Here is a 19,071-nt window from a genome sequence, read left to right as displayed (position 1 = left end):
ACCCGCTCCGCGGCATGTGGGATCTTCCCAGACCAGGGCACGAACCCGTGTCTCCTGCATCGGCAGGCGGATTCTCAACCACTGCGCCACCAGGGAAGCCCAAGACACTGATTATTAATAAAAGGGAGAAGATACCTAGTTTGCTTTGTGCTGCCATATTTTTCTTGGTTTTCAGTTTCACCAGACCCAAGTGAATAAATAAATAACCCTTCTTTTCTCCTCCTCCACATATACCAGAAGGGGTGAAAAATACTTACGCTAGATGATACCATCTCTTACAAACACTGGAGACCTTCAGAAGTTCAGGGAGGCACAGACAGGAGAAGATTCCTAAGAGCAGCTCGTCTGGAAGGGAGTCCCATGAAACACCTTTGAGGGGAAAAAAAGAAGTGTCTTCCAATCACCATTCTTTTGCCCTATCAAGTCTACTGAGCCTTTTCATGCACTTAAAGCATATACAACATGTAGCTTAAACAGGGGAATTTAATGCTAAATGAATTCCTCATCCTCACAAATGTTTTTCTGTTCACCCACTGTCTATGTACCCTGAAGTGGGTACCATACTTTTTCAGCAAAGGAGAAAATATCAAGAATACTTTTCATAACATTCTTCTCTTCAGTGCCCACCAGCCAGTCTTAGGCAAGTACTATACTAACAGTGGTTCACAGCAAGTCCCACGACACTCAGATCTCAGACAGCAATGTCTAAGACATCGCGATGCTTTTGGTTGCTAAGGAACGCCTCACTTCTCTCTGAAGTGGATTCAGTGGTGGATTTATCAAGTAGTGACCGTATTTAAAAGGCAAACGAACCTTCCTCCCTCTTCTTTCGGGTTTACAGAAAGCACTCACAAGTCAATTTACCTAAAAGTGCAATATCAAAAGGGTGTTCTCATCTACTAATTCAACAAATATGTACTGAGCACTTAACTCTGACACCAGGGATCGTTTCAGATGTTGGGGAGAAAACAGAAAACAAGACAGACAGAATACTTTTTCATGGAACTTACATTCCGGCGGGAGGAAACGATCACATGTTAGATGATACGCTAAAAATTGTTCAATATATTAAAAAGTACACGATATGTTAAAATTGATTAGTGCTATGCAGAAAACTTACGTGGGGTGAAGGACAGGATGGGGAGTACAGGGGCCAGTGTTCTAAGACTGAGCACAGCGGCCAGGGAAGACCTTACTGAGCCGGTGATCACTGAGCAAAGGCTGAAGAGAGAGGGGGGCCAGCCTTGTGAGTCTCTGGGGTACGTTCGGGGTGCAGGAACAGCATGTCTGTTTTAAGGAACAGCAAGGAGGCCAGTGTAGAACAGAGTGAGCAAGTTGTAGGAATGATGGAAGAGGTCAGAGGGGTGAGGGGGGGCCAGGTCAGGCAGGGCTTGAGGAGCCTCAGCTTTGACTATGAAGGTGCTCAGAAGCCGCCAGGGGGTTCTGAGCCCAGGCATGACGGCATCTCATGGAGGTTTTAAAAGGATCACTCTGGCTGCTGTGTGCAGAATAAACTGGAGGGAGAAAAAGGTAGATGCAGGAAAACCAGTTTTCTTAGTCTTATAAAAGCAAACTCTAAACAGCTATTCAACACGTATTAAACTCTTACATATGAATGTACAGGATAACCCACAAGATTGGGTTAACATGACAATGGCCTAGAAGGAAAGAAGTATGCACCAAAGAAATACTGAGTGATTTAGATTAGATTTAGAGTGGTTAGATGAGTTCAATAACTTGCCTTCTCAGTTTCTCTCTACCTCCAATCCATCTGCTACACAAATTCTAGCACTATCGTCTCCTCTCTGTGATGGTTAATTTTAGTATCAACTTGACCGGGTCAGGGGGTACCCAGATATTTTGGTTAAACACTCTTCTGGGTGTCTCTGTGAGGGTGTTTCAGGATGAGATTAACATTCGATCAATGGACTGAGAAAAGCAGATTGCCCTCCCCAGTTGTGGGCTTGCCTCATCCAATCCAAGGCCATGTTAGACCAAAAAGCTGATGAACGGAGAACTGTCTCTCTCTCCCGTCTTTGAGCTGGGACCTGGGTCTCCTCCTGCCTTCAGACCTGGACTGAAACTTGTACCATCTGCTCTGCGGGGTCTCAGGTCTTTGGGACTGAAGATCTTGGGACTTTTCAGCTTCCAGGACTGCGCAAGCCAATCCGTTATTAATAAATCTCCCTATATCTCCTATTTGTTCAGTGTCACTGGAGAACCCAAACACTCCCACCTCCCCATTTAAAAGGTGCCAGTATTTACTGAACACGGACATTACACAGGCTCTGTGGAGAACACGATGGAGAGCTGGAGAGGGCATGGAGGAGAGTGAAAAACATGGCAGTCCGACTCTTTTCTCCTATTCCTGGGCGATCTTCTGAAAACGTCCATGCCCGTCCCTCAATGAGACCCTTCAGTGGTGTCCCTTGAATATTCATTCTAAAGTCTATACTGCTTAGCCTGAAATTCAAAGCTTTCTGGCAGTGCCCCACTTATTTTTCTAGGTTCATTATCTAGAAATATGTTCCAGCCATTTGGAGCTACTTGGAATTCTCAGAATGAGTCATTCTTCATCACATCTCAGTGCCTCCGTGCATGCTGTGCCCACCCCCGACTGCTACTAATGTAACATCAAGTGGCCATTAATGCCTCAACTCCTATGGACGGTCTCCCATGACATCACCAAGAACAGGTGGCTTTTCTAACCACGATTTCATTATTTGCTTACTCACCTGTGTAGGCCCCCACAAGGCCATGAGTTCTTGAGAATGAGAACACGATTTTTTTTTCTTTTTTTAAACAGTCTTTGTATTCTAAGGACACAATGTCTGACACATTCATCCATTCATATATTTACTGAACATGTACTCTATGCTGGGATCTGTTCTACAGACAAAGATGAACAAGGCCTGGCCTGCTCAGACTTTCAGAGACACAGATAAATAAACAGGAAATTCCAAGCAAGTATCACCATGGGCTGCACTAGGGTTCAGGGTGCTGTGCTGTGCTGCGCAGAGTATGGGGCTGGAGTCGTGGTCAGGGAAGCAGCCTCTGTGGAAAGATGAGGAGGAGAGATGCAGCTGCTCAATGAACCCCTGCCCCTCCCTCTCTAGAGAATAAAATAAAGGACTGACTGAGGCTCTGAAACCGAGGGGCAGGGTGAGGAAGGCAGATAGATCATCCGCGCTGAGCCTGGACCACGTTCTGGGGAGGCAGCTCCCACAAGCCTCCATCACTGCCACACAGCTCCTGGTCCAAGGTCAGTGTGGACAGAGCTTCTCCAACAGGGCTCCTGTCCTGCTCCCCAAATTGGGGGAAAGTCTTTCTTCCATTAACTCTTCTTAACTCCCTGACCTCTGCTGCTTCTTGCGTATACAGATCAGATGCTGGCATTTCATTCGGCAAAAAAATCACACACTTGGTCACTTCGAACCTAACGTGTTGAGATTTTTTTACTATGATCTGCACAGACCATCCTGACACCACGTGCTTGACCCCCGCCACAAGCGTGAGGACTACTGGATTGAGGGAGGAGCACAGCTTCGACTGGAATTCGACTACATTGCCTCCAAGACTACGAACCTTAGGCAAGTTACTCAGTCCCTCTGGGGCTCGGTTTCTTCATCTGTAGGAATGGGAATCAAAAGGTCTATCTTGCAAAGTTGTTCACGATGAAGATTAAATAACTTATGCCAAGAGGTTAAGCAGCAGAGAGTCAAACTTTCACTTTCTTGCCTCTATTCCTCTCCTTTCTCCATAAAATCTGTACATTTTCCTCTTGTAACCTTGTCTTTTCAATGCTGCTTGGAATTCTCACCTATGAGAAAACACCCACGGTGGGAGTAGGGTTTGGACAAGGGCTGCCTGGTATGATTTACTGAGACCCCCGAACTGTCCTCTACCCAAGTTTGGGATCCCCAGAAGCAGATCCTGAGGACATGAACTAAAGTAGTTTATTTGGGAAGTGACCTCAGAAGTACTGGAAAGAGTGAAGCGAGACACGGAAGGGCAGGAAGCCAATCTGGGTATGTGAATAAGCAGATTACCGCTATGGTCAACTGGGCTTCAAATCTGCAGGGCACTCCGGGGAAGCATATGGCACCTGCCCCAGAGTGGTCCCAGCCAAGGGCACAGGTGCTGGGGCATTAATCCACCAACTGCTGTCAGTCATTGGTTGGCGGCTTCTGGGAGAGGGCAGGAATGTTGACTGCCTAGAACCTCTGCCCAGAGAAAGCCCTCAAACACAGTGTCATCTACATGGAGGAGAAAGCCTTCGGCATAAAAGGGAATGGTGACCTTCAAGGAGCTATGGATGGGGCACCAAAGTGTCTACCAAAGATGGTGAGGAAAGGAAATAGGGAAGCTTGTTGTGAAGTGTAGGGCAGGAGAAATAAATAAATTAATGAACTTGATGCTTCCCATTTTATTAGAAAGACATAAGAAATCAAGAGCAATTAGAATATGAGATTAGTCATTCAAATGCTAGAAGGAAAATGTGGCAAGCAATGAATGCAGATGTTTGCCGAGGACAGCAAAGCCAGGAAATGAAGCCACACAAGTAAGCTAAGTCTAGAATTAGGAGGGCTTTGCACTGCAATGTCCATCTTCACCTGCCCAACTCCTAGCCATCCTTCAGACCTCAGCTTAAGTGTCGCTCTCTCAGAGGAGCATTCCCAGGTCACCACCACAGCCCCCATGCCCAGATTTGCACACCTAGCACCCAGCACAATACCTGACACATAACAGGCATTCACTAAATCATTGCTCAATGCGTTATACCTTTCACTCCCCCTTCACGCAAACTGTGAATGTGCTAATTCTGCATCTGTGTGACTGGTTAACCTTCCTTAACGGATTAACTGCTACACCTGGTGCCTAAGACAAACCTGGCGGTGAACATCAGAAAGTACTCAACTGGGGTTTCCCTGGTGGCGCAATGGTTGAGAGTCCGCCTGCCAATGCAGGGGACGTGAGTTCGTGCCCCGGTCCGGGGGGATCCCACATGCCGCGGAAGGGCTTAAAAAAAAAAAAGAAAGTACTCAACTGATATTACACAAAGGAATGACTGACACCCAAGAGAAGAATGCTGGCTTTATTTTATAGGCAGGCAAGACTGTCGGCCTCTTAGGACCAGTTTCCTCATTTGCAAAATGACAAGGCTGGCCTAAGGCTCCACTTCAATATACATTCCTGGGTGACTAACTACTGCACGAGTGTGTATAAGCACAGTCCCTGCCTGGTGGCCTCAGTGGGAGACAAACTAATAAACAAAAACATAACCTGACATTTAAAACTGCCATTTACTGAGAGCCCTCAGCAAAGTCTCAGACATTTATTAATGCACACTGATTCTAATGTGTCCGTGTCCTAAGTCGTAGTATCCCGTTTTATAGATGAGGAAACTTATCTTAGTGGGGTTATGAATTAACCTCACCAAGGTGCTATCAACGATTAGGTGGCAGAGCCAAGAGGCCAACGTGGGTCTCTTCTGTCTGTTTCCAAACCCCACATCCTGAGGTGAAGGCACAGAGCCACAGAGGAGGATGTCTGAAGGCTGGCCAGGTGGCTCGGGGCACAGCACCTGCAAAGGAATGGCACGGCCCTGTAGGTGTTTGGGGGGATGAGGCTAAAGACAGAAACCCGGGGACACAGGTAGTGTCCTCTGTCGGCACATGAGCAGTCTTGGAGGTGGTGGGGAGGGGCTTCACGAGAAGATGTAACTGGGAATCCAAACCCAGGTCTGACTCCAAATCCTGCCCTCTTTCTACCCTAGGATTCTTTCTCCTATTCTGAGTACTTAATTTTCTACAAGTTTTTTAAAAGGTGAGAATTAAATCTGACTTGCTACGGAAAAAGGATTCTATCAGGGCTTGGGAGGGAGGGGAGAGGGGAGAGGGAGTAAGACAAAGATGCCGAGAGCTCTCAGCGGGTCAGCGAGCAGATGAAAGGTGCAGTGGCTGAGAAAATGCACAGCCTCTGCGAGCAGCCAAGTACCTAGGGCTCCATGGAGCCGATCACAGGACCACACTTGACACTGATTCTAGGGCCCCTGGTAGGGGTGAAGGCCAGGGGGCGGGGCAGGGGGAGTTTCACAGCCTGAAATTGGGTGCTGGTTCCAGCAGAGGAGGCAGAGTCTGTCTTCATGTAGCTGCCCCAGGGGCTGGTATCCAGGCTTGGGATACGCTTAATCTAATTTTACTTGCCATATTTAATTCTCAAAACATCGACCATCTGTTTCCTGGATTCCTGACTACACTGCTGCCTGGTCTGTCTGCCCAGAGAGGATGAGAAAGTCCAGAGCAAGTCTTTCTTCCACTCACCTCTTCTAAACCCTCCAAGACTGCACAACAGACCTGCACAGTAAGGAAAAGAATTAACTCCATGGACTCTAGTTTCAACGACATAGAAGCAGTTAAACATACTTCGGAGCCACGAAAGGTGAAAACTGGCCAGATTCACAAACTTGCTAGTCACCACCCTCAGCCACCAGGATCACCACTTATTCCTCCAGTGTAAAGCCAGCTGTCCACTTCTGTAACCTCATCACCTCCCATGCCTCTTAAAGTCCTCTGGAAGCGGTGCTTGTCGAAGAGTTTTCGATGCATTAGGACTTTGCAGTATAGGTAACATCTTACTTGACATGTTTATTTCTTGGAACATCACCTATACTCAGATGCAAATTCAAACTCCAAAGTCATCTCAGTCTTTGATCCTTAAAGTTACCCATCTCTTTACACACAGATAAACTGTTATACGTGAAGGATAAGCAGGTACAGGTATTCACATCTACTGTTTTCTGGGGGTTTTGTTTGTTTGTTTTTTAAGGGTGGAGGCTCACCTCATGTTCGTGCCTTTGCTAGCTTGTTTTAAGTATTAACAACCCATGCTTCCTTTCTGGAAAACTACAAACATTCTGCCACCCGGGATGAGGTTTCCTTCCTCTTCCTGAAAATCATTAAGAGAAACACTAGACCATGCTAGCTCTTGGTATTTGGGGATTTTTTACTTTTATTTTTTGGCTGGCTAGACAAAACTGCAAAAAGCAAAACAGCAAAAAACTAAAACAGGGGTCCTCGATGACCCCTCTTAACCCCATATTTCTATGCTCAACCCTGGGATGTGGGAAGAGTAACTAAGAAACCATGGAAATTGGGATTTGGAGAATTGGGTACAAGCTCTAGGAGAGCAGGATCTTTGGTCCGTTATGTTCACTGCTGGATCCCCCCCAATCTCTAGAATGACGGTCCATCCACATTTGCTGAATGAATGAAAGGAAGCTAGAGGGCAAAGAAAGGTGCTTGGGAGGGTCCTGTAAAGGCTCTTTCAGAGCTGAGTTTTGGGAGCTGCAGGCTGAGATTCATTGGTGAGTCATGAAATCAATTTATTTGATGAGCATTGTTTTGAAAGAATGGAATGGAAGAGAATAGGAAATATCTTAGTAAAGAGAAATCTAGTTTCGTGACATTTTGGCTCCAGATACACACCCAGCGTTGCAATGTAAAACGTATTTCTTATTGGTTATTAAAAAACAAAAAAGAAAGAAAGAAAGGGAGAGAAAGGAGGAAAAACGTTTGCCTGGGGACATTGAAAAGCAGATTCCCAGGCTCAAGGCAGGACTCCTGGGATCAGAATCTCTGGAATTTTGCACTTTGAACATGTTCCCTTGGGGATACCAGCAGGCTCTAAACTTTGGAGTCTCCAGTCTGAAAACCACTGTGGGGCTTGGAATCTGAAGCAGTTTAACAGCCACGGGAGAGCTGATCAACAAATCAGTTCAAGAGAGTTTCCAGGGCTGTGCCCTGTTTGGGAGGTCGGGGGTGGGGAGATGGGGGGTACAGAAGACAGGGGACCAGGACAGGCATTTGACAACCATGAATAAAGTGCAGTCGTTCTCTTTCTGTCCATTACTGACCTCATCACGGGGCCGTTTCCTCCTCCCGACTCCTTCTACACACTCACCCCAAAGGTCAATCAGACCTGTCCTGGCATGGGTTGGCCACAACGTTTTCATCTTCCAAACTAAACAGCTGAAGAGGATTTAGTCACCAGATGTGAGCCTGGCTTGGGGCCGGCAGGAAAGAGAGACGGCCGAGTGAAGAACCAAGAACAACTCACACAGCCCAGGGCCACTGTCATCAGATAGCGACGGAAAGCAGGTGTGGCCTGTTCCAGCCGAATCCTGCAGCGCTCTTAGCCACCTGTCCTGACAACTGCAGACAAAACTCGCTTGCATGATGATCTGGCACCACTGGAGGCCCAGTGGGAACCCTCTACACCAGCTGTCCCTCACCCTGCATCCCTGGCTCTGCCCCTCCCCCTCCACACCAATTAACCAATATCTACTGTGCATAATCCCATGCACAGACACAGCATAGAACTGGTGTCCCTCCCTGCCTCTCTCTTAGGTCACAACAAACGTAAAACTCATGATTTTTTTTTCTCTCACTTCAGGTAAATATATATATATATTTTTTTTTTTTTTTTTTTTTTTTTTTGCGGTATGCGGGCCTCTCACTGTTGTGGTCTCTCCCGTTGCGGAGCACAGGCTCCGGACGCGCAGGCCCAGCGGCCATGGCTCACGGGCTTAGTTGCTCCGCGGCACGTGGGATCTTCCCGGACCGGGGCACGAACCCGTGTCTCCTGCATCGGCAGGCGGACTCTCAACCACTGCGCCACCAGGGAAGCCCCGTAAATATATATTTTTGAAGTCAATTTTCACAGTCTGGACTCAGTGACTAGACCATTTCCAGATCCTTCTCTCTTTTCTCAGAGCCTCCGCTCTGCTGAGTAGAAGGAGGAAGGGTGTCTACGTCCAGTAGGGATCATCATGGAAGCTTTGGGTCATTCTGGCACAAGGGGCTCCCTCCCTCTGGCCTCCTAGAGCATCTGCTGCCTGAACCACTCAGCAGCTGCTAGTGAATGAGCTGCCATCTTTTGCTGCGAGCTTCTCTTACTATGTATTCTCTTTTCTCCTCAACTTGACTTGCAATTTCCTAGAAGACGGCAGCCATCCCTTGATCTTCTGTCTTGTTTCCATGATGCCTTGCTTTAAAAATGTCATTTGTATTGCCACCTGTGTGTGTGAATGTGGAAGGACACACAGCAATCACGCCATGTCAGAAGCTATCAGCACTGGACAAAGTCATCAAAAGCTGCTCATCTTAGCAGGAAGTGTCTTTCACCACATTTGGTTAGTCAAGCACCAAATTGCTCGTGCTGCATTCCAGACACCAAAAATAGCAGTGGCGTTCAATTTTGAAGCAAAAAGATCTACGCAAACAGGGTCAGGCGAACAGGATTAAGGACGAAAGACAACTGAAGTAGCCTCTCAACTGGGTGTCATTTTGTCCACCAAATTAACTGGATTTACTTGTTGAGTGTTACGTGCAGGCAGATGCTAAGGGCTTTATGTATACGCTTTCATTTAATCTTCACAGGAACCCATGAAGCGGGTATTACTATTCCGTTTCACAAAGAAACTAAGGAACGGATAGCTCAAACAACTTCCCGAGGTTGGTAAACAGCGCAATTGGGATTCAAAGCCAGATGTGCCTGACTTCACCGCCTTTCTAATTAATCCAACACCAAATATAGATCCTCATAACTTGAAGGTTCTCTTTCCCTAAAGAAAAGGTCAAAAGCCAAAAAAACATATATATTTTTTTAAAGCAAGCGAGCAACCAACCAACCCATCAACCGTCCTCAAAGAAAGCCAGATGGGGGAATTCAGGAATATACTTATTTACCTTGGCTCTGCAAGACTTCCTCTTTATTTCTTAACTCTGTCTCTTCTTCTCCATCAATGACCCACCCAATTTCAGTTTAGACTATGATCACCTCTTCTACAGACAATTTCAAAGTCTCCTAAGTCTGTCCACTCTCATGTCAGGATCTATCCGGAAAGCTGACTGCTGCTTATACTACTCCCACACCTCTCGACAAGTCTCTAAGCTTTTACCCTCAACTCCCCAAAGTTGAGTCTCAACACATCAGTGTGTCCTTTTAAAAGGTCACATCACAGCTCGCTCAATAGCACCTCTAGTCCGTCTCCCACTACTCTCCCCTTTGCTCATCCACTGGGAATATGGCTTCCTTATTGTTCCTTGAACAAACATAACATTCCTCTGCCCCAGGGTCTTTGCACTAGCTGCTTCCTCTGCTTGGGGCTCTCTTCTCCAGGATACTTGCATGGCACATTGCTTCATGTCCTTTAAGCCTTTGTTTAAAGTTCACTGTCCAAGCGAGGCTTTCCCTTAATACCCTGCAAACCAGCTTCCCACCCCAGGACCTCCAATCCCTCTTAGCTTGTTCTATTTTTGTTTTTAGCCATAGCACTTATTCTCATATACTACACACCAGATTTATGTTTACTGCATCCTCTCTCTAGAACAGAAGCTCCATGAGGGTAGAAATGCTTTGTATTGCTCACTGCTGTATCTCCAGCACCTAGAACAATGCCTAGCACACAGAATGTGCTCAGCAAGTATTTGCTGAATTAATGTTTTACATGGCTTGCCAGCAAGAAAAACTGATAACCCTAGGTCAATGCACTATGTTTACCCTATGGCTTTGAGTACTCCCGGGGCTCTGATCCACTCTGGGAGGCATTTATTCACCTGCTTGAGAAGCCTGGGACCTGGGAGCTATTAAGAGTGGAATGATGCGGTGAGTTCTACATTTTAATCAGTTCACTCTAGCTCTGGGGGATGGATCTGGGGAGGATAAGGCTGGAATTATAAGTCCATTCCAGGAATCAGGCAAGAGATGATGACAGCTTGAGAAATATTTAGGAGACAAGAGGGAAAGAGTCAATGATTGGTTGGATGTTGGGGGATGGTGGGAATCTGACTAACCTTCAGGTTTGGGGGCTGGGGAACTGAACAGATAACACGGTTAGTAATGAAGACAGAGCATCCGGAAGAATCCCACTTGGGAATGGACCTGGGAAGATAAGTCTCCTCCCCTTAGTTCAACATTCACTTTAGCAGCCCCTTGACAAATAACTAAAGAGATTACGGCAAAAAGCTCAACCAGGGCTACAGAGCAGCAGAATATAAACAAAAAGAATCCTAGAGGATCATCGCTTTGTTCCCAGTTGTCAGTGGCAATGAGCTGGCCTTTGACCAGGCAGAGTCCCTCCTAAAGAAAAAGTATGGAGTGTCTTTCCATGGGTTAAAAATCGGTCGTGCCCCTTAAGAGATACACATACCAACATTTCTGTACACTTCAGAGACAATGAGTTGTCCCATTTCTTTGGAAAATAACTTCAGAATTCAGCAATTTTAAAAAGGCCCCATCCTAAAGGCCCCTGAACAAAGGTTTACCAACAAAATAGTTTAATCCACCACTTACTGGACTGATAGTTTTACCCTCATACCTTACCTGGAAAGTTCTCTCGATTTAGCTTAGGTCTGCGGACAATCACAAAGTCCTTGTCATTCCCTTTGCTCTTTAGCCGTTTTCGTGGGGGGCTCTGCGGGTGGCCCAGGTTTGAAAGCAGTTCCTGGGGGATGTTCTCACTGTCCACCTCCTCCTTCTCCAGGGCGGAGACCCCCATGCCTGAAAGCAGTTCAGAAGTCTTGCTAGAATCCCATCCCCACGTGAAGCTGGTGGTAACGTTGCTACTCTGGTCGGGAATCTCCTGGAGGTGTTTCCTGCAGAAACGCACAGTAGCCCCACGTTCCTTTCAAAAACACACTCGTAAATAATTCCAAGGTAGGCCTAAAGGAAGCTAAGTTATGCATTGCAGAAAACTTTCACAGCAGCTAACTGAATTGCATTTCTACGCGCCGGCGGCGAGTTCCCAAGAATAAAAGAGAAAAGAACCAAACAAATCTAACACATCGAAAAGTCTTTTCGATTTACGATCATGCAGAAGGCCTCAAGAATTTCTTAAAGTGGAAGGAACAGACAAGGAAAGAGGGAGGGCAATCATACAATGATTGAAAACAGCAGCCGGAAAGCCCAATAAGGGAAGCCAAATAAAATCGCACGCTGATCACCGCGCTAAAGCATCCACCCATCCACGTTTTCCCAAAGAAGAGGCTAAGCAACCATTCACATTACAGCATTACTAACAATATTAGCAAGCAGCAAAATTCGCGGCCTAAAAGAATTAAGACGGTCCATTCACGTCTGCCCCTTTTTTTCAATCGGTTTACCTGTGCATGGCGTCCGCAGGTTCGGGAGTTTTAAATGCGTGCATTAATTGCAGAGGTGCCCGCCTCCTGGATTCCCGCTTTGGCGCGCGGCGGCGCACTGTCCTGCCCCCAGCAGCTAGACCCGCGAACTCTATCAACGTTCCATCCCCGCCGCGCGCGCAGAATTCTTCTGCCCGCTCTCCTCCGCGGCCGCCGTCTGCGGCCCCGCTGCCTGCTGGGAATTGTAGTTTCTGCCCTGCCGGGTAGTGCGGCTGCCTCGCCACGACTGCGTTTCCTTGCAGCTTTGCCCGCCTTCAGGATACCCACAACCCCCCGCGGCTACGAGACCGGAAGGCCCACAGGGTAGGCGGGGAAGGGGAAGCGGAAGCGGAAGCGGGCGGTGCTGCGGCTGACGGGAAAATGTCAGCTGCTTGATTGGGGTCGGATTTTCCTTTCCCCGGAACCCGCAGGCCTTCAGGTGACCGCCACCGCCGTCGCCAGGGAGCGTGGGTCCCAGACCCTGGACGGCTGTGGCGGACGCGGGGTTTCCCGGTCCTTCTGGACGCTGTCCGGCGAGAGCGGACGGTGAGCCTGAGGGGGAGAGCGTGAGGCACTTTGGAGTCTGGGGCGGAGCGGGGGCGGAGAGAGAGGGACCCCGGAGACCCAGACAGGCCGCCGCCGCGGGGCCCACGTCCCCGGCCGCGGAGTGGAGGCGGTGACCCGCTCCGCCGGCCAGGTGAGAGGTTGCGGCCGCGGGCGTCACACCTGCTTGCCCCGCTGCCCGGAGCTGCGTTCTTCACCGGGAAGAGGGCGGCCCTTAGCACTAGGTCTGTGGACAGGATCCTTTCTTCATCTGTAAACTAGGCACTGTGGCAAGCGACGCTCATTTCACAGGCTTGGAGTCGGGGTCAAACCGGATAACGCGTGTGAAAGCGCTTTGTAGACGAAAGTGCGGTTCAGACGAGAGGCGGCGGTTTAATTTTAGGGCAGCAGGAGATCACGGTGGTTCCTGTGTGCAGTGGCAACGCTGAACATCCCCTTGCAGCCTCGAGAAGGCTCATACATGCTAACATGAGAACAAATAAGGTGAGTAATTGTTTGCAAAGGGCTTTCAATGCAACGCTGGGCGCCGCCAGCAAAGCCATTTGGTTGCTCACTGTCAACCGGCTTCTTTCTGTTTGCCTCGCCTCCTGAAAGCACGCTGTTTTTAGCCTTTATCCGCGAAGAGTTTGGAGCTGGTTGGAGTAGAGAGGGTGCCATACTCCGGGTAGGATGACCGTGCGAAATGCATTATGCAAACTGTACTGTAACTGTGACCCTGGGAAAACAGTGGAAGAGAGATAGGAGAATAGCCTCCAAACCCTAATAAAAATGGAGAGGATGTATAAGGTTCAGAAGTAAGCAACCCAGCGTCATAAATATATTAGAATATTACTTAAGTATGCTGTGTAGCATGCCTTTTTATTTCTTTATTTAAAAAAGCTTCGATTTACACTGGAATTAAACCTCCCTTGCTTGGGTACGTGATAGTTTCAGGCTTGATGCTTAGCTTGAAAAATAACCACTACTTTAAAAAATTAATTGAGGGGCTTTTTAAAAAATTGCTTTTAAAAAAAGGAAAAAAAGCTTCGATTTACCCTGGAATTAAACCTCCCTTGCTTGGGTACGTGCTTGTTTCAGGCTTGATGCTTAGCTTGAAAAATAACCACCTTTTGACAGAGGAAAGCATTCATGAACCTTTAATTTGTTCCTGAAACTAGGTGAAATTGGTGTAAAGAGGGGTCTGTTCACAGATTTAGTCTGATGGAAACCAGGTGAAGAATACGAGGCTGAATGTTCACAATTCATTAAACTAATGTTACCTGGAAAATATTGTTAAATGCAGTGTTCTGATTTTTTACATAAAGTGACCTTTAAGCAGTTACCTTCGCTTGAAATCTACATCCTTTTGCCTTAAAATTGCAACTCAGAGGAAATATTTTTAACATAAAAAAGTTATAGACTCCTTCAGGAAAGTGAACAAGACAAGAGGGCGCTTATAAGCTAATGGAGGAGAAAGAACAATCAAGAAAAAAATATTTAAAATACCATGATGAGAATAAACAAAGTTTTGAGGTATAAAGTAATTGGGAGAGGCCACTTTAGAGATCTTATAGATAGGAAGTTCTAACAGATGGGATGATTCTAAATTTAAAGATAAGAAATATCCTCATACTAGGATTTAGCCTGAGAGCTAGGGAACATTTCTAGTTTTCAGAATACTTGAAATATCTGAATTAGTGGGCACAAGGTCCTTTATAGGACTTCAGAGAGAGCCTGTCAACTTGGAAAATCAAAGTCTTCAAATTGTTGAATAGATATTTCACTAACAGTTTGCTCTGGCAGCAGAAATATTTTAGCTTACTAAAATGGGAATAATGTTTTTCTGCATTCCTTCTAATAATGGCTGTTCTCTTAATATAGTAAGTAAAAGTTTAACTTGGTACTTTAATATAAGGAATTGTGTCCATTGAAGACTTGGGATTACCAGCTACATAGAGGTTGCTGTTTGGTCTTTTCAAGAACTGTATTATGATTGCTACTGATGTGGATTATTTTGTTTTCCTGATTAATTTTATTATTTTAATCTACTCAGCACACCCCATGTCCCATTTTAGTGAGAGAGGTATACCATATTTCTAGAAGTAGAATTACTAGATCAGTATCTAGGACAAATCAATTACATTTTTTTTTTATGTCTGCAAATGACATTAGAGTGGGTAATTTCTAGTACTCTTTAGAAATTTCAGGTAGAGTACAAAGTGACTTTGTAAATTGGGAAAATGTTTCTCATATAAGAGGCAAGAGCATAGTTAGTTACAACATATTCAATATTAGGGCATAGGACAGGCCAAAAAGGACTAGAAATTACATTCAGCTATAAGCTATGTATATAGCTTCTATGTATGTATATATTCAGTAGTATATTATTGTTTTTTGAAAGTCAAATGTGACAAAAGAGATTCTATTTAAGTAGAAGTGTGATGTGCTTTTTCCTTAATTCCATCATAGCATGAAGTAAATCTTAAGATTCATTAGTGTTTTTTTATGTTATTTAGCTTAGGTGAACAAAAGACTAAGAACAGTTACATAGCAAGAGGTTTCTATCTGCTAATCAAATTTCACAAGATTCCTTTTCCCTCAATTAATTTTATTTTTACTTATTTTTAATTAATTAATTTATTTTTGGCTGCATTGGGTCTTTGTTGCTGCACGTGGGCTTCCTCTAGTTGCGGCGAGCGGGGGCTACTCTTCGTTGCGGTGCGTGGGCTTCTCCTTGCAGTGGCTTCTCTTATTGTGGAGCACAAGCTCTAGGTGCACAGCCTTCAGTAGTTGTGATGCGTGGGCTCAGTAGTTGTGGCGCACGGGCTTAGTTGCTCCGCGGCATGTGGGATCTTCCCGGACAAGGGATCGAACCCGTGTCCCCTGCATTGGCAGGCAGATTCTTAACCACTGCACCACCAGGGAAGCCCCTCAATTAATTTTAAAGTAGATCTGCCTCTCCCGTTGCGGAGCACAGGCTCCGGACGCACAGGCTCAGCGGCCATGGCTCACGGGCTTAGTTGCTCCGCGGCATGTGGGATCTTCCCGGACCAGGGCACGAACCCGTGTCTCCTGCATCGGCAGGCGGATTCTCAACCACTGCGCCACCAGGGAAGCCCTAAAAGATCTACTTTTTAAAGTAGTTATCTGCAGTTTTTAATACTCTCTATAATGGGCAGATTGGGGCAAGAACAGGACTCTTTCCCAATTCTGATATGCTGTTTTCTCTTTTGCTTTCCCCATGTAGATTAGAGTGATATATTATCCTTAAGTTATGGCAGCCTTAAACCTGCAAAGTTAAAAAGGCTTACTTAACTTCTATATTAAACATGACTTTATTAGCACTCTATATATATAAAGAAATAACTAATAGGAGAACCTTTCTACTTTGTTCATTGAAATGAAATGCGCAAATGAAAACTGAGCAAAATAAATTATTTAAAAAGTCTAAATTGCATTGAGAAAGTACGTCTTGGACTGGAGCAGAGACTCTGGTATCCTAATTGTGAGCCTGGCTGTGTAGTTAGGATGCCTCTGAATCCCAGTTCTTACCCTCTCTGTGCCATTTTCTCCTCTACCAAACAAGGATACTAACCTTTCTTAGCTGTGAAGTCTTATTCGATACAGCATGTTAAGCGCTAGCACAATGCTTGGAATCTAGTAAACTCACACAAAATATTAACTGCTTGTTTTTTAAAAAAATTATTTTGTTACTAGGAAGGATTCTAAAGATTATTTTCTAATTACCAAAGTAAGTCTTATAATCTCTTTACCTAAAATCTTTAAGGATCTGTTAAAATTCCAGTTGTTTTCTTCTTGCCTACTTACTGGTTGCTACCTCTCTCATGCCTTCCCAAAGGTGGAACAGTTTGTATATGTCCATCTTTCTTCAAAAGGCTTGTTGCTCTTTGGAATTCACTTCACCTGGTTGGTTTGCCAACTCAGCTCATTTTTAAAGATGGCTTCAAAAGATATTATGCCTTTTTTGCATTTTTAGAGTGGGAGTTACATTCTTTTGTGGTATTCTATCTGTATCCTAAGCTGAATTCTCCCTATACTTGAAATCATTAAACATGGGATTAATGATTATCTTTGGAAGGTTTAAATTTTGATTGGTGGTAAAGAATTGTTAACTTTCATTATTTACATCTAGTTCTGATTCTTTTGATTTTTCATTATTTGGATCTCGAGTTGTCTCCTAGTTTTTATTCACAAGTCTGAGTAAAGATACATATTTAAGTTAACACAGTCTGTCTGATGAATCATTAGGTTCTAGTTGGAAGTTTTTAATTCAGTTCAGAATCTTAGGTTTTGACAAAATTTTTGTCCTTTTTTCTCTTGTTCAATTGATACCAATCTTTCCTTCCTGTCTTTTTCTTTTCTCCCCCCACCCCCTTTTTTTCTTTGAAAATATTTGGGATGTTTCAGATTCCAAAATGATCTTAACCTCTAAGTTTTCTACTTAAAGTGTGTTTAGCCTGAAAAACTATTATCAACCATAAAATACTCAGGAAATAGTACTCCAAGTCAGTAACATTGGCAGACTAATTATGAAAAGCATTTGAAGGTAGTATTGTGTAATATCTTGATGATTGGTAAAAGACTGAATTGGATTTTAAATGTTTAAAACTTTCAGAACTGATATTTTGAAAGGTAGACTGTGCCTGCATATTAGGTACTCAAATATGAGTGAATGAATTGGCATTTTGATTTTAAGTAAAATCTACTTTTGCTGCTGTGGCGTTAATGCCCACCTATGATAGCTTTATGCCTCTTTTTCATTTCTAATCACATGGAACTAAATTTGGATTTGCCTCCAATTTTTAGCATTTTCTTGTTTTATTTTTGCCTTTTAGCCTAAACACATTATTTTGATAAAGAATATCATTAGAAGGACCATTGTTGTGGTCAAAGGAATATTTGCCCTTTTGCCCCCAAGTATATTTTTGCATAGCTGCACATCGTTACAGTTCAGCAAGTGATCCATTTTGATTCACCTCCATTTTGATCATTTGCCTAGAAGAATGGCATTGTCTTTTATTTGACGTTGGTGTGTCAAGTGTACCTTCTTGACATGGCACAATGGACAGAACGCAAAGGACAGATGAAGGGGTGTTTGGGCTATCTTACAGACCTAGAGAGGTAATCCCACTTTGTCAGGTGAGACAAGGGGAGCAATTTCTGTGAACATGAACATCATTTTTTGTTTTATAGGAATGAGTGTGGCTCCAAGCTGTGGTAACCACAGAGAATGAGAAATAAAAAGCATTTGGTATCCATCCATTCATGGTTTTTTGGGGGTTGGCGGGGGAGACCATTTAGGGTAAAGCTATGCTTTGAGACCATTGAGGCAACTAGTTATCTTCTGGAAGCACGTGGTATGAAGGAGGTGGAGATTAGCAACTAGCATTATTGAAGACCTACTCTGGAACTCCTATTGGTGTTTTACTTTTATAACTCACTTTATCTTCATAGCAACCTGTGTGAGGTGATCATATATCCTCATTCAACAGCTTAAATTGCATACAATTACACAGTTATTAAATAGAGTTGGGATTTGGAACCCAAGTTTACCATAATATAATAAAACATTTGTGTTTTAAAATAGTTGTAATTCTAGGCACTTGGTAACACTACAGCAAAATTTTTCATTGTCTAGTTGCTATGTGTCTTTCATATTACTACACTGATTTTTAAATAGTATTAAAATTACAAAAAATACACTTATCATTTGAAATTAAAAGCACACATACAAAGAAAGAGCAAGAAAAAAAAGAGAAGTCATCTCTTTACTATGTTGTGGCACCACTCTTAGCATTTTGATGTATATTTGTCCGTGCATATATGTGCTTTTCTTATGTATACACCCTAAGATCCCACCCACGCCCCTTTTTACATCTCTAAAGTGTCCCTCTGGATCTCACCTTTCTTCTGGGCTGGAGGAATCTGGAGGACCCCTTTAATCATTGTCTGTAATGGAGTCTTTCTGTTAGGTGGTCCTTGACTCACACACAGATCCCTGCTCCCATAGGTCATGGCCAGGTTAGCGGGATTAGTGATTTATGAAACCCTTGGCTGCTTTTGTCAAAAAGGTAATGGACAACAGTGAGACTGGTGGACATTTTTAAGACTTGCTGAACTATTTAGTACAAACATTTAAGTTGTTTCTATGATTTTATGTTTAAATAATGCTGCTGTGAAAAATAATATTGTAGATAAATCTTTGTTCCCATTTTGGTTTTTCTCTAAGTTATTTGAAGAAGTGTTGCTATGGCCACAAGGATATATACCTTCTTTAAGTTCTTCGATACATAGTGCCAATTTGCTGTCCACCCTGGCAATGAGT

At 44.5% G+C, this 19,071-nt stretch overlaps 2 protein-coding genes across 11 annotated transcripts in view; one reads left to right on the top strand and one right to left on the bottom strand.

Annotated features, from left to right (window-relative positions):
- Positions 1–12,435, bottom strand: part of SKP2 (S-phase kinase associated protein 2) — a 70,420-nt gene extending 57,985 nt beyond the window's left edge. For 4 of the 5 annotated variants that reach the window (XM_067030876.1, XM_059060126.2, XM_067030877.1 and 1 more), the window contains exons 1-3: positions 12,165–12,435; positions 11,386–11,657; positions 258–369 (exon numbers count right to left, since the gene is read on the bottom strand). In XM_067030876.1, the coding sequence (XP_066886977.1) occupies positions 258–369; positions 11,386–11,657; positions 12,165–12,208 (428 nt within the window). In that variant the 5' untranslated portion in view covers positions 12,209–12,435. The remainder of the gene's footprint in view (positions 1–257; positions 370–11,385; positions 11,658–12,164) is intronic. The other variant, XM_059060125.2, reaches the window with a different exon arrangement.
- Positions 12,436–12,519: 84 nt separating this feature from the next.
- The window catches only part of LMBRD2 (LMBR1 domain containing 2), a 43,125-nt gene continuing 36,573 nt past the window's right edge, over positions 12,520–19,071 (top strand). For 2 of the 6 annotated variants that reach the window (XM_059060118.2, XM_067030869.1), the window contains exon 1: positions 12,520–13,229. The gene's annotated coding sequence lies outside the window, so the exon portion shown is untranslated. The remainder of the gene's footprint in view (positions 13,230–19,071) is intronic. The other 4 variants (XM_067030873.1, XM_067030870.1, XM_067030874.1 and 1 more) reach the window with 4 other exon arrangements.

This window comes from Kogia breviceps, chromosome 4 (genome assembly GCF_026419965.1).
Source record: "Kogia breviceps isolate mKogBre1 chromosome 4, mKogBre1 haplotype 1, whole genome shotgun sequence".
In the NCBI taxonomy this organism is placed as follows: domain Eukaryota; kingdom Metazoa; phylum Chordata; class Mammalia; order Artiodactyla; family Physeteridae; genus Kogia; species Kogia breviceps.
The sequence above is the reverse complement of the archived record's forward strand: the minus strand, read 5'-3'. Positions and strand labels throughout refer to the sequence as shown.